Source organism: Eubalaena glacialis, chromosome 11 (genome assembly GCF_028564815.1).
Source record: "Eubalaena glacialis isolate mEubGla1 chromosome 11, mEubGla1.1.hap2.+ XY, whole genome shotgun sequence".
Lineage (NCBI taxonomy): Eukaryota > Metazoa > Chordata > Mammalia > Artiodactyla > Balaenidae > Eubalaena > Eubalaena glacialis.
Window position 1 is genome coordinate 94,764,939 of NC_083726.1, and position 27,961 is coordinate 94,792,899.

Sequence of the window (27,961 nt, forward strand, 5' to 3'; positions counted from 1 at the left end):
GGTAGAACACTTGGGCTAGTAAAGAGGGGGGCACCCTGGAATTTACTGACTGTTCACATCCACACAGGTTGTTACAGGGCTACCATCACAAGCATGGATCCACCCTGGAAGGAAGAGTTTTCAAGTCACAAACATTTCTGGATATTAATTTTAAAGAAGCCATTGAGACCAAATATCAGTGCTTAATATAGAAAAGTGAAAAAAGTAATTTGCTTTTCTATTGCGAATTATATGATGTATATGTACAAAAATGCACACACACATACATGTAAATACATAGGTATGTAGAACAAAAACACAATTATTGACATAAATAATTTGTTAGGGGCATACTTCTTCCCCCCCGTAATATGCATGTGACATGGTGAAAGAGTTTGTGGATTTTGCTCTGTATTATATTTCCCTCTCCTAGGGCAACAATACAAGAAAACCTAACTGTTGATTTAAAGTTAAGGAAATATATGCAAATTCAAAGATTTGGTTTTGTTGTTGGTTAAAATCATGTATATCTATAACAGAAAACAGGTATTCTCCACTCTTGGTTTTTTACTAAATCAGGTAAGCTCTAAAAGTAGAAATTAATAATAAAATAGCATGAATCCCGTATACTCTAGAAATATACTTACTGTGAACCCCGTGCTCTGGAAGTGTGTGGAAAGAAAGAAAGTGGCTAGCAAATTCTGGAAACGGTCTGCAAATTGATTCCCTCTAAGTTTAGCAAACATTTTAACAATCAGAACCTCAAGAGATGTAGAAGATGGATGGAAAATACCTCTCTTGGGTGTCAGGGGAGTAAAAATTTCCTTGTATAAAGGGAGAAATGAAGCCCATTCTGAAAAATAACGGTCCTTTCAGAGTCACCTTGATTTTACTTTCTCATTTATCTTACGTGGGTTTCAATTTTTCAGACACCTTGACAGTGGGTGCTGCGTGGTAAGATGTTCCACAGACTCCAACCCACAAGTTCCTGATTTTCAAGTCCTATAAAATGAATTAAATTCGGAGTCCTAGCACAGTGGACCCTAACCTTCAAAATACTGACATTTATCTCTCAGGATATTTTATAAGCTTTTCTCAAGTCAGATTCCTCTGTGAATCACTTAAGTTTAAGGAATCTGCTGACCTTTTCCCTCAACCACCATAATTGACAAGATGTCTCCAAAACATCAGGAGGTGCCTGTATTCCCTGTCTGCTGCCACCCAGAATGATCAACAGCATCACTTGTTACTCATTTAGCATTAAGTAGCAGATAAATGAAGTTGCTACATCATTTCCAATAAAGTTTACTTACAAACCTTGGGCATAAGGGGTGCATTCCTTTTATAAATAGGAATATTCTCTTAGCCTGGATAGATCAGATCTTAAAATTCTAAATTTAAGGAATTCTTCTAATGAAGGGCATATTAAAATTTATTGACTGAGTGTTTTACTTAACCATTGTTTTTTGAAATTCTATTAAAATGGTTCATTGAAAAGATACCTGTTTCATACAATGTCTATCTCTGTGTTCTTCATACAAAGCCATTTAACTAATACTAATCAACTAATAGTCAGACTCTATGCAAAAGAATAAGTTAAAGTTAAACCTTTGACTTATCTTAGACTTAATGTCAAAGTTAAATTTTAATTATATTTTAAAAGTCGAAAAGCTAAGGTGATTCTGTAATTTTATGTCATGGCTTCTAGTGCTCTTATGTCATAAATAGAGTGTTATTTTATAAACATTTTTGTTTCCTAGACATGTATTGCTACTCATGAATCTAATGGGATTGATATCATCATTGCTTTGATTCTAAATGACATAAACCCTCTCGGTAAATATCGAATGGACCTGGTGCTCCAACTAAAGGTAGAGTAAATCCACTATTCGGCGGGGGGGAAGTGACATTCTCTATATAAAACTCCCTTTCAGAGTTGGCTCTAAAGCTTCAAGTAGGTCTTGTAAAAAGCAAGGTATTATCGTATCTTCAACTAATGAATTGGCAGAAAGGGATAGTAAAAGCACAGTGAGCACTAAATTCCTGATAAAGTGTCAAATAAGATTTGAGGTAATGTTAGTTGGAGGGTACTTCACTGGAACATTTTTTAGGCAGCCACTTTGTTTTGTTGCTTTTCTTCTGCTTTTATTTTCTATTTTTCATTATATAGAGGAGCAAAAGGTTCTGAACATTCACTATCCCATATATTTTTAATTCATCTTGACTACAGAATTCTATCTAGCAGGTCACAATTAATGAGACTATGTCAGAGGAGGGCTGCATTTTAGTTTTATGTCTCTCTACTTTCTAAAAGTTGTTTTTTTTTTATTATATATTAGAATCTTATTTTTTTCCCCAAATAATCTAAGCCATTTTCACACTCCCTTTGAGGAGGTGCTTCAGCTTAAACCATGAGCATACTTCCCAGCAGTTCCATTTATCAGAGGTCAGGAGCACAATGGCAGTTTGAAAAAAATTTCTTCAACTTTTTGTTCAAGTAGAAACAGATAAATGAATATACACAAGAAACTATATAATCTCAAATATAAAGGCATGCTATTCAATTGAGATGAATTATTAAAGACCACATATGTTTAGTGTTAAACAGGTTTAAAAATCATTGGTTAAATAAAATTTTTCTGTAAAGACAGGTCGATCCAATATCATAGAGAGAATAAAGTTTAACTTTTTAATGGGTAAATTTATGGCCAAGAAGAATAGAAATGATATTTCTATAATTATGTTTCTAAATATAGATTTAGATATATAATGGAATATATATTATATATATATATCCTACTTATGTGGAGATTGTGCTAATGGCCCTTAATAAGCAAACAAAGAGATAAGTTCACTATTTTCCTTTGCAATATATATAATCTTTGGGTATTTATCGTCATAGATTAGAAAGAAGGTGATCCCTTATGTAGATTGAACGTGTGTCCTTTTCCTAATTAGCTTCATGCTTCACTTAGTAAAAACAGCCTAGGCCTGTATAACAGACAGCTTAATTTGAATTACTAGAAAAAAATTATTATGTCTTGAATTCATTTTTAACCATAATTCATAAAGAAACAGGCTTTTTAAATCCTTTATTTACCTAGAGACTATACCTTTAAATTTCTCTCTCTCTTTTTTTTTTTTGGCCATGCCACGAGGCTTGTGGGATCTTAGTTCCCCAACTACTAGGATTGAACCTGGGCCCTCGGCAGTGAAAGTGCAGAGTCTAACCACTGGTCCTCCAGGGAAGTCCCTAAGTCTCACTCTTAATTGACATAACTTAATAGGGGAAAATACTGAAGGATTTGTCAAAGTATAGACATACAGATTATTTACAAATCCAGACCTATGTAAAAAAACCTAAATTAAATGATAGGGTATGACTTAACAGTACAAAGATACTCTTGGCTATTCAAATGGAAATCCTTTTTGAAAAAGGGTCATTTAAAATTTCATTTATGTTTCTAGGCATAATTTATATATACCTTTTCACAATATGACAGTTGGATAGATCAAGGTATGTATAAAATACAAAATGAATGAATTTGACTTGAAATATTCATAGTTTTCTACTTAAAGAAAGAGGTGAGTGTACATTTCTAAACAATCCATGAGGCTTTGTACATAATGGCCAATAGGAGAATGTTTGTAAGACAGAATGATATAGTATATTGGCAAATTTTAGAAGGTATAGGTAGTATCCTTTTAATTATAAATTCTCCAGAACATTATAGAGATTCCATATTACAAATGTTAAGGTTTTATTTTATACCATTCACCCTTAAATTTAATTACTTAACCAGTTATAATTTTAAGTATATTTAACTTTACTAATTTACTATACCATTTTATGAATTTTCTCATACATATATCTTGTCCCTTTTAATTTATATTTCATAACTGATCTGGGACTATAAAGTGCTGAGTTTATAAATAGGTAGGTTTTTTTGTTACTATTGTTGGTTTTTTGTTTGTTTTTTTTCTTCTAAGAACTCCAGCTTCCTTTGGAAGAAAATCCTCTATTAACACACATGAATTTGATTTCTTAGCATATATAGGCTCTTGTACTTTCAAATTGATTCAAATTTCAGTAAGTCATTTACAAGATTTCTATTCCTGCAACATAGTATGAAAAAGATTGGTCAGAAAAAATACCGTATTGCCAATAGCATTCTGAAATTGGATGTATTTTTAAGCTATTATGTATTGGGCCTGCTGACTGAGGTTCATTAGGGAGTACTGTTAGCGTTGCCAGGGTTTTAGTTTTCAATTCTGTGGGGTCAATTAGTATTGCTCTAAGGATCTAAGCTCTCCACTAACACTGGAGCCTTATTTTTTTAGGTATGTTGTTTATATGGGATGCTAGGTTATAAAAAAGGAATTTTAGGATTAGTACAAATCTGTAAAAATTGAAAATGGAACAGAAAAAATAATGCTACCTTTCCCACAAAATCCTAACATCTTTTTAGGATGGGTTAGTGACGTTGGTATCATCATCACCATCACATTATCATCATCGTTACTAATATTAGCCATTTAATCAATAGGCTGTATTTCTGAAAGAAAAATAGTTGGGTAGAATTTGGTATTAAAAATATCCAGTGTAATTAATTTGCACAACTTTAACAAAATTTGTATTGTGAATGCCTACATCACCAAACAACTGATTCAATTTAAGTTTTCATCCCATAAGATGTTAATTTTGAGTCACTAAGAAGCATCTTAGAGCCATTTGGCTCTGCGTGTGTGGAGGTTGAGATTTTTATCTAAGTGAATATTACAAAAACACTATAGAAATATCTCCCAGGTCGTTTTTATCATCTTGCAGTTTGCCACAATTCTAGGGCAGTGCTATTGAAAACACAGTATAAAGAAACATCATTCCAGGGACTTCCCTGGCGGTCCAGTGGTTAAGACTTCACCTTCCAGTGTAGGGGGTGCGGGTTTGATCCCTGGTTGGGGAGCTCAGATCCCACATGCCTTGCGGCCAAAAAACCAAAACTTAAAACAGAAGCAATATTGTAACAAATTCAATAAAGACTTAAAAAAAAAGAAACATCATTCAAATTGTTGAGGATATTGTACTTTGTGTTGCAAGACGGTGTGTAACTATGTTGTACCCATTTTGGATAATAAATTGGCTGTATCAGAAAGATTTTTGATTTCTATAGGTAAGCATGTTTGAGACAATGTATTTATAAACCAAATTAGAAAACACCAAAGATAACATAAGCTGTTTTTATTCTCTATTAAACAGAAATAGAAAATATTATTCTTTTACAACCCAGATGGTAAAAATGTTGCATATATACTACCATGTAGGGAGACTAATAAACTGTTATCAATAAATATTTTGTTTCAAACTCATGAATTTAGAATTTTATAGATTAATTTTCACTAATCATTGCTCAAATTTATTTAAAATTTTGATTTGCTAGTATGTGTTAATGTTTCATGTTAAAACAATTATGCCAAATTCTTTGTAAATTATATGCCATTTTTGTGAAATATGTCGCTGATACTGGTGTCTTGTTAAAGTTTCATCATAGAAATGCCTATTTAGGAAATAGTCAAGGAAGATATGATTAGATTTTAATGCATTATATATAAACTCAATTTTGTGTTTAAAATTCCTTTTCACCAATATTTAAAATATCCTTTGTAACATGTCTCTCATATTCATTATTTTTATTTTGTGTTAACAATAAAGTAAAATACTCTATTTTAAAATGTTAATAAGCCAAACAAAATTAGCAGTTTAAAATTCTGCTTGATTTAAAAAAAAAAATAGTCCTGATAATCTCAATTAAAACAAATTGAGGGGACCATTAATCCATGAAATAGACCTTTCATGTGTATCAACTCAATCTGTATCTCTAGAACAATGCCTCCAAGCTTTTGCTGGCCATCATGGAAAGTAGACATGACAGTGAGAATGCAGAAAGAATTCTATTTAACATGAGACCCAGAGAACTGGTAAGAAAACTTTTGAAAGCTGTGTTAATAATGTGTAACCTAAAAGGGACAATTTATAGTATGCATGTCAGGGGAAAAGTCTAGTGGCTTTCACTGCTCTACCAAGGCACAATGGCACATCAAGACCTGCTATTACAAATACCTCAGAAGCCCCATGATAGCGAAGGCCTGTGTGATTTGGGTCCTTATTTCTTCATTGGCTTTATCCACTTTAAGTGCTTTTCTGAACTAGATTTTCACACTTGCCTAAACTATCTGCAAATTATTTTTTGCCAGAAAAAAATTTTGCTTTAGTTTGTTTATTGGAATATAGGTGAAGAAGGTATATAAAAATGTTTGTACCCCTCAAAAATTTTATTTATACCTCTTTCTGAAAATAAAAACAAAATAAATATCTTTGGTAATTGTTCTTATTAGTAAAATGTTACACAGTACTCAGCCTAGAGGAAATTGTGTGGAGACCTGCTGGGAATTCCACAGAGATCATTAGTGTGTCTTCCTATTATAGAAGTTACATTTTCCTCCTCACTTGTGACATGGAAATTATGAAGAAATATCGTCATGCTTTAAAATCATTGGGTTTCAAAAGCATTGAGAACATTCTCGAACCATATAAGCCAGTGCCCCAATGACCAAGTCCCAGTCTTAAAAACACCACTGTTGGTGCTATGGGGAAACCTATGAAGGCACTCTTTTGCTCTCTTTAATAGTAAGGGATGGATTCAAAGAAGGCAGATAAAGAGAAAGATAAGATGCAGTTTGATTTAACATACATTTAATGAGAGCATAGGACCTGCAAAAAACAAAAACAAAAAACTCCATCCATGGAAGGCAGTGGGCTAAGAGGAGCAAGGCATTCCTTATCCTTATGGTTAAATGGGGCGGTGAGTTATATATTCATTCGACAATATCTCTGCACAATAGCCCTTTGAAAATACCATTTCCTTTGCCTACAACATTTTTATCCCATCATCTACTTCCTCCTGGTGACCTACCCTCAACTTCTTGCCTGAGTTAGTGCCCCTGCCCTGTGCTTGCTGAGTGCCTCACAGTTGTGTTGGCCTCTTGATTTGCTGACAGTAAGTTCCCTGAGGGCAGATACTCTGTTGTATCCACTGTTGGGTCCTCAGGGCAGAGAATGGTGTCCAGCACCAAGTGTTCTTGTTATTAGTGGGCCCTTAATAAATAATGGATGCTTATCAGGGTTCCAACATCTCCCAGTTGATGGGAACTTTGGCATAGTCAACATTAAAAAACCAAAGCCAAATTTTGCAAAGAAAACAGGGAATATTGTAGGAAAATACTTCCATATTCATTTAAATACAGATGGTTTCCAAGGCTGTTTTCATTTAGAATTCTTTTATACTTTTCAAGTCTTAGGAAGCATTCCAATTTTTAATTACACCTCATAGATGATGGAAATGCATGTTGTTTGTGGCATTTCAAGCCCTCTTGTTCCCCTTTGTTTTTTGATAGGTGGATGTGGTGAAGAATGCCTATAACCAAGGATTGGAATGCGATCACGGGGATGATGAGGGCGGAGATGATGGTGTTTCCCCAAAAGATGTTGGACACAATATCTATATTCTGGCCCATCAGGTGTCACATTTTATATCTTTATATTGTTTTGCTAATCTTATCAATCATGTCTTGTGTCAACGCTTGCTATCATATTTTCAAGTTCTGGTCCCTCCATTTTTTCAGCACTTGCCTTCCTTGCTCTGGGTCAAGGAGAAGAAAAAGCTCCCAGAATGCTTGATGGTGCCTCCAGGGCTGTGCTAGGGGCTGGTCCACAAGAAAACAATACTTGGTACCAAAAACTGGGCTAGCAGGGAGGAGACAATCCCATGTCAGAGCCTGAGGAATAGGTAAACCACAGCAACAGATGGAAGTCTTGAAGGAGAGAGGAAAGAGGCTACTGAGAAGATAGAGAGTATGAAGTAAGGGATTGCATTCAGGTCAAAACAGCCTTCTGGCCTCTTTGAATTGTAGGTTGGCGTGTTTCCTGCAGAAGCTATAAAGTGGCAGCCTCTAACTGGGTTTTATTGGACTTCTAATAAATATAAGGCTAAATTTATAGTCTTTTGAAGGAAAACCATTTCTATTTTATAGTAACTTGTGAAAACAGGTGCTTGATAAATTTTATTTGATAAATTTAATTTCATTAACCTGAAGATCAACTTTAAATTTGCATCCTCTAATGCAGAGTTTTTAGAAGTTAAAAAATTGAAATGACATATGCCCATTTGATTTTATCTATATAGCTCTCATTTTCTTACAGGATGAAGTCCAAACTTTTAGACTTTCCCAATCTCTTTCTAGTCATTTTCTCCCACTGACAATCTCTTCCTTTTCCTGCTTCCCTGTACATCTTACCAGATAATTGAACAAACATTGGTAGCTATAAGTAAGACTCTGAGTAGATTAATTTTTTTAGTTTTTAAATTTTTCCAGTTTTATTGAGATGTAATAGACATACAGCACTCTGTGAGTTTAAGGTGTTAAAAGTTTCCTCTTTAGACAGTTATTGCCCTTCTCTGTCCTTTGTGTAACTGCCTAATGTATGCAACCTTGAATATAATTTTTACAAAAAATTCAGGGAAGGAGTCAAATTCTAAAAGATATTAATACAAGAAGCTGGTATCATTTTGTAATATAGTTGCACCATTGAGAAGATTTTTAGGTCTCTCACAGTATAGCAAAATGCACATATAGAACAGAAAAAGGTGAGGGCAAATGGGTTACAGCTAGGAAGACAAGAGAGAATTTTAGGTATTGAGGAACTGAAAGTTAAGATGAAGGGCACACTGAAGGAGGTAGAACACAGAGATTTAGGATGTGGAAAAGAAAGAGAGAGAGAGAGAGAGAGAGGAAGAGAGAGAGAGAGGGAGGGAGGGAGAGAGAGAGGGAGAAAGAAAGAAAGAAAGAAAGAAAAAGAGAGAGAGGGAGGGAGAGAGAGAAAGAGAGAAAGAAAGAAAAGAGAGGGAGGGAGAGAGAAAGAAAGAAAGGAAAGAGAGAGAGGGAGAGAGAGAGGGAGGGAGGGAGGGAGAGAGAGAGGGATAGAAAGAAAGAGAAAGAAAGAAAGAAAAATAGAGAAAGGAAGAAAGAAAGGAAAGAAAGAAGAAGAGAGGGAGGGAGAGAGAGAAAGAAAGAAAGAAGGAAGGAAAGAAAGGAAGGAAGGAAAGAAAAGAAAGAGAAAGAAAGGAAGGGAGGAAGGAAGGAAGAGAGAAAGAAATTGGGTGACAGGAATTGAATCAAGCTAGAGAAGGACTGTCCAGAGTCTGAATGGGAGTAGAGAGGGAAAAAAAGCACGAGCTGAGAATTAAAATCATATTGGCTTCTAGAATGAATATAGAAATACAGTGACACAGCATGGGTACATGATCAAGGAGTTATTTCAGAAGCTGTAGCATTGTGGAAGGAAAAGAGCAAAAAAGAGAAGGGCAGAATGAGCAGTAATAAAGTTTAGAAGAAGGAAGTCAGGGAATACAGCCACCCGTGTTCTTTTGACTGACAGCTAGTCTTGCTCTGTCTGGAAAGGTTATCCCAGCTACACGAGCACGACCTGACCCTGTGTCTTTTAAGTGGGAAATGAACAACCAGACCAGCCGAGTCAGACCTAGAACAAATAGAGGAGTAGATGTTGGAGCCAGATCACCTCATAACCATGAAGAAAACGTTTAAAAATGCAGTTTCATGTTGCTAGTTATAATATGAGTAACAATAAAAATATCAACGTCAAGAAAAGACCTATGTTAGGTCAGTCCAGTTTTAAGCAGATTAAGTGTAAGAGTAGAGAATACAGATTTTTAAAAACAGGTTAAGGTGAATGTCGAGAAGAGTGGAGAATAAGGATAAAGAATGCAAGTGCTAGTCATGGATTGAAAGATAATGATTTAAAATATGAAAGAAGGGGCTTCCCTGGTGGCGCAGTGGTTGAGAGTCTGCCTGCCAATGCAGGGGACACGGGTTCGAGCCCTGGTCTGGGAAGATCCCACATGCCGCGGAGCAACTAGGCCCGTGAGCCACAATTACTGAGCCTGCGTGTCTGGAGCCTGTGCTCCGCAACAAGAGAGGCCGCGACAGTGAGAGGCCCGCGCACCGTGATGAACAGTGGCCCCCGCTCGCCGCAACTAGAAAGAAAGAAAGAAAGAGAAAGCCCTCGCACAGAAACGAAGACCCAACACAGCCATAAATAAATAAATAAATAAATAAATAAATAAACCCAAAGTTTAAAAATAAATAAATAAATAAAATATGAAAGAAGTTAAAAATGAGGACAGCATAAGGTCAATGATTTTGATGGATTTGAGTTTATGAAACTGCTAGGAGAGAACAGATTAAATTCAACAATTATGGTGGAATTATCCAAGGAGTGGGAATTCAGAAGCAGTTGGAAAAAAAAAAAAAAAAGTCACAAGGGGTTAAAAACAACTTACTGAAATGAAGAGATGAAACAGTGGATGTGAAAATGGTCTGAATGGTTATCTAGAGGTTTCTGAATTTCTGAAAACCAAAATGTTAGAAAAGTGGTAGTTTGCAGAGCTGGGATGGTACAATATAGAGGTACATAAATAAAGCCCGTCTTCAGGAAGAGGGAGAATGTCAGACTGAGTGAGGGGAAGAAGGAGATTCGGAATTGCTGAATACTTAAGGGCTTCTGGTTAAATTGTAAGAGTGTAAACATGAAACGAGAGTCCATAGGAGTCCCTTCTAGGAACTCAAGGAAAGGACAGGAATGGCAAAATATGTGGAACAGTATATGTAACCAGCAGTGCAGTTAAGCAAAGGTCTGCTCACTTTCTTACAGTGACACAGGAAGTTGTTGCCTTGCCACTTTATAAATGTGTTCTCTGTGAGGTGACTCCTCCCACCAATTTTAATGAAAAATTCAGTTTTCACCCAGAAGAGAGCCCTCTGTGCTCTTTTGATCTTTCCACAAATGACTCCTTTGGCCTTCTCTAGGCCAGGATATCGTGCTGGTTTCTTAGGAGGCCAAAGATGGTTGCTGAGTTCCTTATGACCCTGTTGTCCAAATAGCCCCCATACTGAGACACAAATGCCAAAGACAGTGGTTGTAAACACTGCTTCAGGAGTAGCCATGTAGCTGTGCTCCAAGAGTTTTCTTGCATCCAGGTTTGGCTGTTTTCATTGCGAATGCAGAATCGTTTGGCTCCGGCATGCTAATGACCGTGCAGATTGATTTCTGCCTTTGCACAGTTCAGTAATTCCAAAACTGAGGTTCAACTTCCTCCTTGTTTTACTATAATCATCTTTTGTACAGACAGTTTATTTTGGTGCCCTCAGACTTTCAATTTTTGTTGTTATTCTTTTCATGGTAGTGAGGTAGTTCTGCTTTTTCCACCATGACATCCTTTTGGCCCTTCCTGTGGTTGATGTTACAAGAAAAAAATAATGCTTCTTGTAAGTGTCTTGTCTGATCTACATAGAACTATAAATACATCAAAAAGGGAATTTCTTAAGTTCTAATACCATAGTGTCGTGCAGAGAATTTCCTTAAAATTCAGCTGTGTGTCCGTTTTAGACTTTCTGTCCTCCACACGCTCTTCTCATGTGTCTCTGTCTCCTCTCTCTGCTCTAGTTTTGGTCTTTTATATTCTGCTTTCTTCCTGTTGTTTCTCTTTATTCCTGTCTTTCTACAGAACAATCACTGCCTGCAATCTAGAACATTGCTCAGTACTTTAGATTAAGTTTAACATATAAGTCATATTGTTTCTTTGATTCCATGTAGCGATTTCTGTTTTTCTGAGACTTTATTTTAGTTTCCTTTCGTTTCTTCCTCAGTCGTGCTGAGATATAATTGACATATAATATTGTATCAGTTTAAGGTGTTATAACATGTTGATTTGATACATTTATATGTTGCAAAATGATTACCACCATAGCATTAGTTAACACCCAATCCAGTAACATAAATATCATTTTTCTTTTGTGGTGAGAACATTTAAGATCTACTCTCTTGGCAACATTCAAGTTTATGATACACTATCGTTAGCTATAATCACTGGGCTGTACATTAGATCCTCAGAATTTATTAATCTTAATAACTGGTAGTTTGTACCCTTTGACCCCCATATCTCCCTCTTTCCCCCACCTCCCAAACCCTGGTGACCACCACTCTACGCTGTTTCTCTGAGTTTGTCATTTTTAGATAGCACATCTAAGTGATATTATACAGGATTTGTCTTTCTCTGTCTGACTTATTTCACTAAGCGTAAAGCCCTCAAGTTTCATCCAGGTTTTTGCAAACAGAAGGATCTCCTTCTTTCTCATGGCTGAATAAGATTCCATTGTATATCTATACCACATCTTCTTTATCCATTTATCCATTGGCAGACAGCTACGTTGTTTCCATATCTTGGCTATTGTGAATAATGCTGCAATGAACATGTGACGCCCTTTATTTCAATACCTACTAGAATTAAGTATAGGGAGAAGTGTTATGTGCTTTTCAGGATGGGGAGAAATATTATATAGCAAGCCTGTGGAAAGCAAAAATAACTCCTGGCTCTTAAGGTGAGAAAGAATGGATCCCTTTCATTGGATATATGAAATTATTTTTTAAATATAGGCTTTAAATTTTTTCATCAGCATTTCCCCATGTCATTAAATAGTCTTTGAAAATGTAATTTTAATGTCTGCATAATTGTTCATCGTTTGAATGTACCATAATTTATTTAATCACTCTTTATTGTTAGACATTTAGGTTTCTAATGTTTTTGATATTATAAATTACGCTATGATTAACATCCTCATACATTAATCCTTGTCTGCTACACTGACTATTTGCCTAGGATAAATTCCATAACATCCTCATACATTAATCCTTGTCTGCTACACTGACTATTTGCCTAGGATAAATTCCAAGAAGTTTAATTACTAGGTTGCAGGGTAGTAACTAACTATTTTATGGTTCTTGATGCACATTATAAAATTGTTTTTCACAGTGTGATGGTAGTCATCTTACTGAATCTTAAAATTATTACCATTTAAAAAAAGCTTCACCAAGTTGATAGTGTCAGGAACATAGTGACCACTCAACACATGTTTGTTGAATGAATTAACGAGATAGATGAAAAGGGATCTCATTTTAATTCACATCTTTTGGATTACTAATAAAATAGACTGTCTTTTAATATGTTATTTGGTCATTTCTATTTATTCTCTGAATTACTTGAAAATGTGTTTACCCATTCTTCAGTTGGGGTTCATTTTTGTCTTAGTGAACTTTAATTAAGGTTAATAAATCTTAGTCACAGTAGTTAGATCTACTTCATCCTGGTTCATTTGCTTTTTAATGTTTTAATGATAGTTTTCTTCCACCACCTTGAGATCTGTTAAACACTTACCTAGATTTTCTTCTAGTGTATAATGAATTCAGTTTTTGCTTTTAATTATGTAATTTTTCCATGTCATAATGCAGGAATAATAAAAAGGTAAGTTCTTGTGTTAATTTAACTCTAAAGACATAGTCCAAGGTTTAGCAGTAACAGCGGTCCATGGGGGAAGGGTTTGCAGTAGTTATGTGAGTGTGATGTAGGGCATGTGCGACCTTTACTGGAAGAGATCAGGGTCAAAACCCAAACCACCTTCAGGGGCAAACAAAAGTGAGTGATATGGGGGCAGGTGAGGCTGGGACGATGGGGTGATACGGTAAAGCTGTTGCTTACCTCTTCCGACTTTCCAACTGGGCTTGCAGGCTCTGAATTTCCTCTTCTTTCACTATTTCAAAAAGTCTGAATTTTGAAATTTTAAAGTGAAAGCTCCTAATTTTTAAAAATTGACAACTCATTCAAAAATTTGAAAAACACTGAGCAGTCGAAGCAAAAGTCACCAGCAGGCAAAATGCAGCTCATGAGCCATAGTTTGCCCCTTGTAGAGTAAAGGATCTAAAGTTCTCATTCCTTTTTCATTCAGTTGCATGGACTTTTGAGTGCTTTACCAGATGTCAGGCACTGTGCTAGATACTAGGAATACAGTAGTGAAGGAGACCAACAAGAGATCAGCTCTCAGGGCATTTACATTCTGACTGGGAGCAGTGACAAATAGACGAACCAGAGATAGCAGATAGTGACACAGGCTGTGCAGTGAATGAGAAGAGGGTGTGATGAAAGACACTCAGGAGGTGCTGTTGTAGATTGGCTGATCAAGAGGGTTTTCTCTGGGGAGGTGAAACCGAAGTTAGATCTAAGTGAAAAAGCAAAAGTCAGCAGTATATAATGGGGCAGAGTGGGGGAGCATCCCACAGATGGCTGGAAAGTGGCAATGAGCTTGGCATGTTTACAGGAATAAAAGACCTGTGTAGCTGGACCTTCAACCAGCCACCAGCACTTGAACACTATAATAATCACAAACACTGCACCTGACGAGGCTCATTTATTATAAGATAGTCATTCAAGAACATTTATTGAGCACCTCTTATGTCAGGCATTGCTTCAGTTGCTAAGATAGAAAGATGCCATCAAAAAGCTCACAATTGAGTGTGTGTCGGAGGGGGGAGAGGGAGACAGATAAATCATTATAACTGAATGTACTTAGGTTAAAATGGAGGTGTGCACAAGACACGCTTCCCTGAGGAGTCAGGAGAGAATTCATGGAAGAGGTGACACTTGAACTAAATCTTGAAGAATAGGGGGAAGGGGGACAACATTCCAGGCAGAGGCAATGACTTATGCACCATAGATATTTTAGAGAAAGGAACTTCTTTGGGGAATATTGGTAAGGATTTTGTGTGGTATCTACTTATGTGTTTATATGAAATGAATTACAATCATTTGAATTGAGTCAACGTCTTTGATAACTGTAATGACCCTGATTGTAGGCATTTAACAAATATTGCATGAATGAGTGAATGAATGAGTAGGACATGATATACTTTAAAAATTTAGTATTTTATAATTTAAGTATTATAATAAAAAACTGAATAAAGATATTTTACTGTTATCATCATTATCATCAAGTATCATAATCAAAATTAATGATATTTTTCCCCACTGGAGTATAAGTCCTTGTGCACAGACAGTTATTTTTTTCTGTTCCTGTGTCAAGTACATACCTAGCTATGGTAGATACTCAAGAAGAGTTTGGGGGAATAATTTCTTGTAAAAGTACATGCGTGCTGAGAATATTTTTATATAATGCAGGTACTCTGGAAGATTTATAGAATCCTACAAAATTGATATTAGCATTCTGGCAGTCAAGGATCTTATTCAACTGCTATGGACTTTCTTTTTAATTTTGTAGTTTATTCTTTGCCAGTCATGTCAGCAAACCCTACGTAATAGGACCCTATGATATCTTCCCTCGTCAGGAACTTTTCTTATTTTCATTCATGATGCCACCTTTCCGCTGAACTAATATCTCCTCCTGTTCTTAAAATTCATTTAGTATTACCTTAGTTCCTCTAAAACTCAAATTGAAACCTACTTACCCCATTTCCAATCAACAATGATCTTTCTTTATTTTGAGTTCTTATATCTATTATGTTCACCCCAAACTGCATACATTCTTTCACACTAGCTTATGCTGTGTATAATTCTAGAGTTGTTCTTTATTTCACGTGTATAGGTCTAGGCTACATAATTAGTAGTAGATTCACAAAATCTGGGTACCCGTAAGGCCTCATTAAAAAACAAAACAAAACAAAAAAACTTCCCACAAAGAAAAATATCCCAGGGAAGAATGCTTAGGTATTTAAATCCTCAAATTGGCACCTACATATCTTTCAACAAGCAACAGAGAATCTTGGGATTACAGCCATTTATATGACCTCTCAGATTCATGGTGAGTGGGAGCGATAAAAAAATATAGTCCAGGAAATGGATCGAAATTGGACTTCTAATTGTTAGTCTGCTGTGAGGATCTTGAAGCCAAGTTCAGTGGAAGCAAATATTTTTCTGCTTAACATTTCATGTTTGGTAGATTTATATTTATTTCTTAGTGACATGATTATTAGAGCATCAGTCTGAATTCTAGCAACATAAGAGGCCTTCACGGTTTCTTCAGCTCCTCCTTAGGTCTGCTCTAATTTCAACTACATTCATTGAATTCAAAATCTACTAGGAGAGCTAGAGATACCAGGCAGGGCTGCATCTATATATATATTTTTTTCCATGCAGGGAAATACATACATCTCCTAGCATATTTTAGACCTTTGGTTTGTTACCCTGTCCCCAGCCAAAGCCAATATCTCTTTCTTTCCTTTCAGGGGAGAGAGGATGGTAGGAACTGCCATCCTGTTTCAAGGACTGGGATGCTTTCTGTCATGCTGACAGAATTTGCTAGATATCCTGATAGTCCTCATTAATCTGGGGTTTTTTCTTAGAATTTTGGTCTCAGAGCTGCTGTTGCTTGAGCTATATTCATTTTAAGGGATACGCATATACATTACTCTAGCTAAATTTTAATTTATACTGAAGTCATATGAAATGTATGTATTGCTCAGACTACTTAAAATGTTTTCCTTAGAGACTTAGGCTGCTTCACCTCTTTGCCGCTTCAGTTTTCTTATGCTAATATGTAGTCATCAGCATTGCTTCATTTACTTTATTTGTAGAAGTAGAAGGATGGGCTTGTAATTGGATACATAACTTCCATCTTTAATGTCTTTGAAGGGTTTTAACTAACAATTTCGTCATCTTTATTATTGCTTGTAGTGCAGAGAGTAGAAAACACAGCTGGGTTTTCAGCTCACAGAGGCACTTGTAGCTCAGTAATTTGCTGGCTAGAATATAGTACAAACAGCTTAACTCTTATTCACCCCGAACCCTGTATTTTCTCCATTAGCTGATTACATCACTCAACTTCTCTGACTTCAGCTTTCTCTAAAACAATATGATGAGTATCCATGAGCTATGTTTGCAGAGCAAACTTTCAGAGATCTATTGGACACTAACTAGAGAGTAGTTGCACCATGATGGCTCTTTTACCGGAATAGATTATGTTTTAAATAATATAACAAAGTAACTAACCAGCTACTGGATATTTATGTATTTATTTATACCTTACCTACTTATAAAAGGAATTTGAGATTGAATAAGAAATGCACTTGTAAAATTAGACTGTTAGAATACAAGATCAAAGCCTTGAGAAGGAAAAGAATCTAAGTATGCTAAGGGTCTTGGCCAATATCCTCACTGTTTATCAGTGGTAGTAGCTCTGAGCTTCTTGGTAACCAAGAGTAAAAAATAATGGGCAATACAAGTCATACCTATACTATTCATTTATGACCAACTTATTACTGATACTTAATTCTCAGAGAAATGTATACAAGGGCAGAGGACAGCGTGGTAAACAATGTTTTCTAAACTGTTCTGCAGAACGTACCAGAAAAAAAATGAACATAGCTGTTTTTAGTCCTTAGGGATAAATAATGATCTACACTTCTGAATTATAATTGAGTTGAATATAAATAAACGTGAAGTGTGTACGATACAACAGTCATTCTGAAAATAGATATGTAAGTTCACTTCATAGAGAGACTTTCATAATGTAGAAACTTTACAATATGTGAATTTAGTTGAAAAAAAACTTTTTTAAATATCAAGAGATTATTTTATCAAATCGCAGAAAATAGGCTTATCCTAATTGCCCAGCTACGTGAAAAACCTGCTGTTAGTCTTGGCAAATAGATATGTAGAAATGTAAGCAACTGAAGGAACTTTGCCTGAAAACTTAAAACTGCAAGTTTTCTTTTTTGAAAGAAATAGAAAAATCGGGATCAGCTATTTTTCCCCTACAAGAAAGATATTTTTCTGTGTTGCTATCAAAAGGCAGTTTGATGTAATAAAATAGGTTATTACCAACTAATGTTACTTTGAGCGTTAATTATTCTGTGTTTCTTGGCAACCAAGGCAAAAAAAGAAATATTTAAGTTACATGATACATATATAATGCAAAAAAACCCCACCCAAAACCCAATCCCTCCCCCAAAAAAACAAACCCATACTGATTATTAGTGAAGCACAACACTTCTTTGTACCTAATGCTAATAGGCATTTACTGAGGGAACCCTCACTAGTAGTATTAATTACTGGTGATATGATAGAGGTTTAGATTAATACAACTTAGTAATTTAAAAATGTCTGTCAGATACTAGATTAAAAAAAAAAAACAAAGCTTAGCTGTATCCTGTTGCCGTGCATACTCTGTAATAATAAAAGGCAATTGAATTTCCAATAAAAATTTTCACATGATGCTATATAGACAATTGTCTCCACAAATATTCCTACATACACAATCCAGCACCTGGACAGAGCCTGGTGCATCAGAAGTGTTCTGTCAGTGTTAAGGCTAATCAGATTTATTTTCATGACTTTCCTCAGCTAAATTCATTCTCCATTCATTCTTAATTCAGTGTAAATTTATTGATCACATACTATAACATGGCTGTGTTCTCAGCAAACAGATCTAAATCCCTTGCTCAATGAGCCTGTATTCTTGTGGGGGTGTCATCCTCCTTGAGATCACATTGCCTGTTCCTTTTGGGGCAGGTATGTTACAGACATCAATTGTGCCACAGATGGGGAATCCCGAGGGTGTGAAAATGAGATATAGTCTCTACCCTCATGGAATTTACCTTTTATTACCGGGAGACATAAAGACAATCACAGCTCTGCAGCCCTGTGGAAGATGTGTCCCTGGGATGCTCTGGGATCTCAGGTTAGAGGTGTGCATGGGAAAATGAGTGTGTGGCTGAGACAGAGAGGGAGAGAGAGGGAGTTAGAGGAACAGAGATATAACTTTGCCCTGTACTCGATCATTTGCTCAGCATTCAAGCAGGCAAATCAGCTTCTCTAAAAAACCCCTAGGCCATTGACCCATAGCTCTGCTCCCTTTTTTAGTAAAACGATCAAAAGTTGTATACAATCGCTACCTCCATTTCCTCTTTCTGTTCTCTCTTAAATTCATCCCTGGCAGCCTTTCATCCTGACCATGCCACCAGAACAGCTCGTAACGAGGTCACCAGTGACCGCCACCTGGATAAATCGAACAGTTTGTCCTCAGACTCCATCATTATTTGTCCTGTCACTAATATTTCACACAGTCGGCTGCTCTCTTCTTGAAAGACTTAGCTTTCATGCAGCACGATTGATTTTCTGCTCTTTCTGCTTCCTCCCCGGCCCCTTCTTCTCAGGTTCTGTCACTGACTGCCATTCCTCTCCTGCTTCTATCAGAAGTGTTCTAATCAGAGTGTTCTAGGACCCATTCCACGGCTCTCTCATCTTCTCAATCGACACTCCCTCCCTAGAGGATCTCACTCAGTCAAGTGACTTTAAACACCAGCTGTACCATAATAAATTCCCAATTTGTATCGTCAGCATGAACCTCTCCTCTGAACACCAGACTGGTATATCCAGCTGCTTGTTTGAGATCTGCATTTGAATGCCTTTTTAGGCCTCTCACACTTTACATATTTGTAATGAAACTCTTGATTCTCCCACAGTCTTTTAAACTTAGATACAGACCCAGACCCTGTGACTCCAGAACCTTAGTTTCTTCTCATTACTCTAACCCAAAGCTGGGTTGATGCCTGTGCTGTGTGCTCCCATCACACACTGTGCTTACTCTGATCATGGAACATATATCACTGAATTACTGTGGCCTGTTTACTTGTTTGTTGCCACTAGACTCCAAATTCAGCAAAGACAGGAGTTGTGTTTTATTCATTAATGTGTTGCCTAGTGCATAGGACTGTGTTTGATACAGTAAATACTTTTGATTGATTGAGTGAGTAAATGAGTGACTATTACAGTTAACAGGCGCCATAGATCACTAGAAAGGAAATAGGTTAATATTGGTGTTACTGTAGAGGGCTTTGTGGAGGGGCTAACATTTTAGATGAACCTTATGTATTGATAAGATTTAGATAAGCAGAGAAAAGAGAGGAAGGCATTTCCATCACAGGGAAGGAAAGAGCAGAGGAAGAGGTAATAGTCATCATGATATGTGTATGGAGGTGAGGAACTCTGGGACGCCACATCAAGGGATATGGAAAGCAGCATGGTGCAGATGTAGAGGGAGAATGGAGGGACACATCTTACCAAATTCTGGAGGGTTTTAAGTGCCAAAAAACAATTCAGTCAAAATATTTATTGAAATATAGCATAAGTTTCTGCTAAGCTGTTCCTTAGGGTACTTAGTTCTTATTTATGTTGCTATAAAGTTAATGAGACGTTAAGGATTTGGTAGAATACTAAACACACTAACACAAAGGCAAATGGCACAGAAGTCTGCTTTAAAGATATCCACCAACTCAAAAGCATTATTACAAGTCTTCAAAAGATCTTTTAATGATTATACTTTTATTCATGCACTAATTTATAACCTGACATTACTAAGCAAGTATTTAAAGGTAGGTCAATTAAAAAGGAACCCAAGAGAAAATAGAACTACCATATGACCCAGCAATCCCACTACTGGGCATATACCCTGAGAAAACCATACTTCAAAAAGAGTCATGTACCACAATGTTCATTGCAGCTCTATTTACAATAGCCAGGACATGGAAGCAACCTAAGTGTCCATTGACAGATGCATGGATAAAGAAGATGTGGCACATATATACAATGGAATATTACTCAGCCATAAAAAGAAACAAAATGGAGTTATCTGTAGTGAGGTAGATGGACCTAGAGTCTGTCATACAGAGTGAAGTAAGTTAGAAAGAGAAAAACAAATACTGTACGCTAACAGATATATATGGAATCTAAAAAAAAAAAAAAAAAAAAAGGTTCTGAAGAACCTAGGGGCAGGACAGGAATAAAAAAGACACAGATGTAGAGAATGGACTTGAGGACACGGGGAGGGGGAAGGGTAAGCTGGGTTGAAGAGAGAGAGTAGCATACACTACCAGATGTAAAATAGATAGCTAGTGGGAAGCAGCTGCATTGCACAGGGAGATCAGCTCAGTGCTTTGTGACCACCTAGAGGGGTGGGATAGGGAGGGTGGGAAGGAGATGCAAGAGGGAGGGGATATGGGGATATATGTATACATATAGCTGATTCACTTTGTTATACAGCAGAAACTAACACGACATTGTAAAGCAATTATACTCCAATAAACATGTTAAAAAATTTTTTTTAATTTTAAAAAGAGAAAATATAATTAGTAAACATGTAAGCCAATATGAAAACACTTATGTCAAAGCACAAGTAGTATTCTGGATGTATGTGTTTGTGTGTGTGCTTGCATGTATCTGCCTATGTTTATTGGTTAACTTGTTTTTCCAGCTCAAACATAAATGAAGAAAGGTTAACTATATAGCTGACACTTTATTCCAATGATACATTGTAGAAATATGAGATGGGATGGGATGGCAGGACATAGGGATCCACTTTACTCTTTTGGTCAATAGATCCAGTGGTAGAATATTAAGGTTGTGTATGAAAATACTAAAATAAAAATATTTCTGATTTAATAGCCAAGAGACTTCTGTAGGTATGTGCGTCTTACTAGTAATGTGATGTGCTTTGTGCCTGTTGGTGCATTTGGAGTTTCAGAATTACTTACAGAGGCACAGAAAAGTGAGACACCATAGTGACAGAATAATGCTTGAAGATAAACTGTTGAACTAAAAAGTTAGGTTTCAGAAACTGAAATAGTTATCCTCAGCCAGACCAAAAAAGTCCCCCTTTTACATCACAACCAAGCAGTTATTTGAAATTATAAGTAGGGGAAAGTTCTGGAAAGTCCCTTGTTGGGATTCGTGTTATCAATGAAATAATATCACTTCTAGAGATATAAAATTGTTTGGTTCAAAATATATCTTTTTTCCTATCTATCTATCTATCTATCTATATCTAACATTTTGTCAGCTGTATGAGACCTGCAAAATATTTGCAAGTGTGTTTTACTTTTCACTTTTATAGGTAACTTTTTGCAAAGGGCCACATAGTAAATATTTTAGGCTTTTCCAGTTATACAGTCTCTGCTGCAAACACTTAACTTGCCATTCTAGTGCCAAACCAGCCATAGACAATACGTAAAGAAATGAGCATGGCCGTGTTAAAATGAAACTTCATTTAAGAAAACAGGTGGTAGGCCAGATTTGACCCACAAGCCATCGTTTGCTAACCCTTGCTTTAGCTGATTTTTAGAATCTTCACAATCAGAAGTTTCTCACATTTGAAAAACCTTTATGAGTCAGAATTGATAAGTCATTTATTTGCAAGTATCTTTCGTGTTTATATTTATAACATTCAATTCACTTTGTATATGAGTGTAACACACATGCGTACACACACAACAGAGAGACGTACACTTAGAGTGTCTGCCTGGATAAAAACGAACTCACTGGAGGTTCTTTCTTTCCATTGCTATGATTCTGTGATTTCAGTCTTCTGTGAACAGTGGAAGCCTGATCCTAAATGACAGTTGACTAACTATTTGACCAGGCAGCGTAGGTTGAATCGTCAGATTGAGAGTATGAATGAATCAAGTATGTAACAGGAGTGTGAATGAATCAAGTAGAACAGAAGCAGAAGAGCGGAACATGAAGGCACAAGTACTTGAAATGACACAGATCTAGGGGTGGAGGTTAGAGGTCAGAATAAAGAAACTTCGCTGGGGAAAAGGTAACATTCTGCTTCCATCTGGTACGTAACTAGGGAAACGCTGTGTATTAAAGTTGAGGTCAAAGCAGTGGTTCTGACAATGTAGTGGGCATCAAACTCCTGGACCCCGTCCCCAGATACTTGGATTGAATAGGTCTGGGGTGGAACCCCAAATTGCTTCTTACCGTACATCCTGTGTATTTTTATTCAAGTTGTCCGCAGGTCACAGTTTCAAAGAAGCTGCTGCAGAGGTTTGCCCTCATCAGCTTCCTTCCCTAACTGTCCCCGAGGCTGGTCACCTGACCCAGATCCAGCCTCTTTTGAACTTTCTACCTTCCTGCTATCAAACTAATCTGATTATCACCTAATTTTCTTTTATGTGAAATTAAAGGAATTAATCTGGGCTATTTATCAACAGAAAGAGTCTTTTTAAAAAATAACTCGCATCAGAACAAGCGAAAACCATAACTCTGTCCTGCCTGGGCATGTATTCTTTGACCTCCTACAGCAGTGTGAGAATCCGGAGCCTCTCACTGATTTATATGTAAAATTCCTAAGGACCAAACCAAAAGAGAAGACCAGAATGGCTGGGGCACAAAGTGGGAGAGGGCCAGAGGTGAGGCTGAGGAGGTGGACAGGGTCAGGTCAGAGGGCATGTAGAGCCTCCTAAGGGGTTTGGCCTTTATCCCTGGAGAAATGAGAAGCCATCACCGTCATATAAATGCAAACTCCACTTCATTTCTGGGAATGGCATGAGGAAAGCCGGAATGTGGGAGAGTCTTGGATAACTGCCAGGTGTAGAGTCAGTGGCTGGTTAGATGATGGTGCATTTCACAAGACTGGAGATAGAGAAGGCTGGGAGGTGGAATGCGGGGAGAAGAAGCTTGGTTCTAGACCTCTGGTGTTTGAGGAATTTATGGGATATTGGGTCAGAGGTGTTTCACCTGCTGTTGATTATAGGTACCTGATTCTCAGGAAAGAGAGCTGGGCTTGGAACATGGATGGGCACAGACATTAGTATATTGATGCTATTGGAAGTGCTGGGTGTATATGAAATTTCTCAGGAAAAGCAATTGGAATGAGAGGAGGAAAAAGATCGAAAATGGAACACTTTAAAGGAAAGGAGGAGAAAGAGAAACGTATCGGTTGAGAATGAGAGATCTGAGCGAATGGGACATGAAAGCAAGATAGGAGAGAGACTCACAAAGGAGCCGGGGACCAGGGACTCCAAGGAACTCCATACACAAGGTACAGCCCTAAACGCAACCCCAGGACTTGGCACTTAGCAGGTTACCAACAGTCTCACTAAGAGCAATCCATACTGAGCAGTGGGGGCCCTAAACAGACAGCAGTGAAGCAGAGGAGGCTGTGGGATTAATACCTAAAAAGCAGATTCACTCCCGGTGCATGTTAGAGTCAGAGAAGCAGTGAATCAAAACAGCTTCGCCAATGTATCCTCTTCTGATCCCTATCCTAAGCAGCATGAACGTGAAATATCCGTTCTAAATCTTAGAGGGGAGGGAGGATGAGATAAACACTGGTGGCGTTACAACTCAAACTGTCGCGCTGTCACTGAGCAACTTCATTTATACCCTCAATGCACTGCAGTTGCTCTTCAGAAGAAGTGGGTGTCTGCGTGTGTGTGTTTTGTTTAAAATGTCCATCCAAGATTTCCGCAAGCTCCTCATGTATGTTTGTCTCTGCTCTTAGCACATTACCCAAAAGCAGACCAGTAAAGGGCTAATAGGAAATATAGGTTCCCGATTGCACAAGCAGATCTTTAGCTGCCAGACAAGGGATTTGTTTCAGCTGGTACCCAGCCCGCGTGGTGCTCCACGGTTCCCATCTGGTAACGCACGCTATGGGATCACAGCAATGGTGCTAATTAAATGTCAGTGGGCTCAGGAGGTGCAGCAAGGCCTTCACGCTCAGATTCCTGAGACAGAAGCATGAAGGAGAAGCACGTCAGCCTTCCTCAAGCTCATTAGGGTTGGGGAGGGCTCGAATTCAGACAGCTGCCGTGTTCAGATCCTAAGTGGATGCTGCAAGAGGGCCCACAAATGAGCTCCAAAAGGAATAAACAAACATTTGTCTATACAGTATTAACAGGAAACACTTTCTTTGGGCAAGTTTTCCTTGACATCCTCCATCACCCCCTATTTTATTGACTGCATCCCTGATTCTAGAAGTGTGTATTTAACTCGTTTTTAAAGTTGATCACTCCCACACGTTCAACACTGACACAAATGAAGGGAGAAGTTTTCCAAAGTAATCAATTCAACACACACATCAAGAAAAGATCAGTGCTGAGGCTGCAGGTGGTGACAGGCAGCCAGACCCTTCTGGCTTCTCCTGAGGGCCCTGACCTTCTCCTTTCTTGTGTGTTGCCGTCTGCGTTTACTGTGGCGCAGGGAAACAGTCTGAAAATCATCACCAGCCTCTCCCCAGAACTATGCTGAGGTCCTTCTCTCGGTGAGTGGCACGGTTCTCTAAGCAGTTACCCAGCTAGAAAGCCGGCATTCATCTTGACCCTTCCTCCACCCCACGCGGACAGCAAGGCCCACCAGTTCTGCCCTCTGGGCATCCCTCAGACCTGCCCGGTCTTCCTCTTCCTGCCCGTTTCCTCCTTCTGCCTGGATAGCTAATGCAGCAGCTTCCTTTCTCTTTGCCTCCAGTCAAGTCCCTTTTTAATCCACTTTCCACAGAGAGGTCAAAGGGATTGTTTTAAAATGCCAACTGCTCGTGTCTGTCTCCTGACCAAACTTTTCAACTGCTTTCAGTAGAACAGGGCACGCACTCAGGAACAGGGCTTGGGAGACCTTTGATGATCATGTGCCTTATTTCTTTAAAAAAAAAAAAAAAATTGGCTCATAGTTATCAAGTACTAAGGCTATGTCTCATGTAATCATCACCATAACTCTCTGAGTTAAGTATGAATAAAGTACAGTTATTGGACAGGGTTTGAACCCAGGTCTGTTCTGAGCCCCTGATGCTAAGCACCGTGCAATCCCACTCTCTAGCCGTCTCTGTCAGCATCCTTCCTCTTGCACTTTATATTCCAGAATCTGCCGACATCCTTCACTACCACTTAGTCCAAATCACCACCATCTCTCACCTGGGTTATTTTAATAAGCGTCTAACTGTCCTCCCCGCTCCATTCACCCCTGCATTCCTCAATGTCTTCTCTAACAGCAGCTGCCCTGAACCCTTAAAAATGCAATGCAGATTATGTCACCTCTCTGCTTACAACCTTCTGATACTTCTAGTTTCTAAACAAAAGTCAAATCTTGGCATTGGCTTCATAAGCTTCTCAGTATGACCTGACCCCTGTGCCCCCTCTACCTATATCTCTAGCCACCCTCCTCCTCCCCAACTTAAGCCACACGGGTCTCATGGCTGTGCTTTGAAGCCAGCAAACATAATCCTGCTTTATGTCATTGAATTTACTCTTTCTTCTGCCTTTTAAATTTCTGTTACAGTGCTCTGACCATTTCGTTTGAAATGGCAGCCTCCACCCCCCCTAGAGCTCATTCCTCCCATCTTCTGCTTTATTTTCTTCTTAGCACTTTCCCCTTTTGGTAGACCATATATTTGTTTGTGTACGTCTCCCCCATGACCAGACAGTCCACTCCGTAAGGGCAGGAGTTTTGTCTGTTTTGTTCACTGTTGTAATCCCTATGCTTAGAGAATTACTGGGCACACAGTACAGTTTCCTGAGGTATTTTAGAATGAACACACAAGGCATACACCAATCATAATATTTAGCTCATGATTGCTTACCTTATGAAGAGAATTTTGTTGTTGTTGTTTTGGATGGGGATAAGTGGGTCTTTATGTTATGTTAAAATTGCATATAACGTGCTTTATGGATCTAACAATATTTATGGATAATTCATGACCTCATCATGTAATACCAAAGAAGCTTAAAATGCAGGCAGTAGCTTTGTCCATAGTATCTATATGTTTGTGTTCAATGCGTGTTTCCTTAGATGTCTACCAATTAGCTGTGTATTTTTTAAGAAAGGAGAACAAATCTTTCTAAATGAGTTTGTCTCTAAATTTTCTTTCCTCCTTTTCTCTCTTTTCTTTGCATGCCCTCTCTTTGTCTTCTCATGTGCAACCTGGGTAATTTAACTTCTGAGTGACTAGATAACATTGAAAAGGTGTTGGGTGTCACAGAATGAACAAGTAACAGAAGAAATCTGTTTGCAATTCTTTGTCTCTTTTCAGTTTGATTCAACTGATCTGAATCCTGACTTAGAGCTGAAATTCACCTTGCCACCTCATTTCCTCCTTCATTAGGTTTGCCTTTGAAATGCAGAAGTTCACTTAAGCAATAATTCTCTCACTTTTGAGAACCGCTCTATCTAACAAAAGCTGACCTTTTTTTTAAGCAGCTGTTGATTAGACAGTTAAACATAGAGATGGCACTAGCATGGTATTTCTCAGTCTGATGTAACTCAGAAATAGAAAGCTGCAGAAACCGGAGGTTGAAACGCTTTCAAGCAACTGAGCTTGAGGTTCCTGAAAATTATCTCGCAGTGCTTCCTCTCAGCTCCCCACACTCCACCCCTGATTTTACATCTGGCTCATCTGTGCACTTCAGATTGGATTCCTGAGCACACTGGCAGTGTGAGAACTGTTGTGAAAATCATCATTAGGATTCCAAGCCTTTAATTAGGCCACTTTCAAATGGCTTTGTCAAGACTACGAGCAAGAGGAGAGCAATTGACTCATTCTTAGAAGAGGTTTATCATAAAGGAGAGTAGAATAGTAATACTGAACTCTTCACTAAGTCTGGTTGGTTGAGGAATGTCAGGGGCATTAGAAGCACAGACCCTCCAGTAATTCTCTTTGATATGGTATTATATATATTACTGTTATTTCACAGCCCGGTAAATTAGACATAAAAAGGTCAAGGGATTGTGTACGTGTTCCCATGAAAGGTCAGGGACAGAACCAGAGATAGTCCCTTAGTGTGAATAATAATCCCACTTATTCCAACAATTACTTTGAGAGCAAGAATTCTCTAAGTTTTCTCAGCCAACCATAAGACCTACTTTAATATGGTCAAAGCCCTCAAAATGACGGCTTTCTTCACCTCTTGGTGCTTTCCTTGGGGGGGAAAAAAGATCACTAGAAACAATGAAAGAATCAGAATACTTTTGAAGAGAGAAGCAATGCTGTAATTCCTAATTTCTTTATGTTGTAAGTAAACGACTGCTTTATTCCAGAAAGGAATTAGAACATCTTTCACATACACAAATTGTAATTCAATATTTTCTAAAAATCAATCTCTTTTGGAAAATTAAACACATTTACCATTAAAAATTGAACAAAAACTCTCTATGCCTGCCATCCACCCATGCATCCAGCTATCCATCCATCCAATAAATGTTTGTTAAGGAGCTGTTCCATGCTGACCAGTGTT

The 27,961-nt window shown here is 37.6% G+C and overlaps 1 protein-coding gene across 3 annotated transcripts in view; it reads left to right on the top strand.

Annotated features, from left to right (window-relative positions):
* ITPR2 (inositol 1,4,5-trisphosphate receptor type 2) overlaps nt 1-27,961 on the top strand; it is a 521,178-nt gene that overhangs the window by 366,457 nt on the left and 126,760 nt on the right. For 2 of the 3 annotated variants that reach the window (XM_061204256.1, XM_061204259.1), the window contains 3 exons: nt 1,740-1,850; nt 5,860-5,955; nt 7,432-7,554. In XM_061204256.1, the coding sequence (XP_061060239.1) occupies nt 1,740-1,850; nt 5,860-5,955; nt 7,432-7,554 (330 nt within the window). The remainder of the gene's footprint in view (nt 1-1,739; nt 1,851-5,859; nt 5,956-7,431; nt 7,555-27,961) is intronic. The other variant, XM_061204257.1, reaches the window with a different exon arrangement.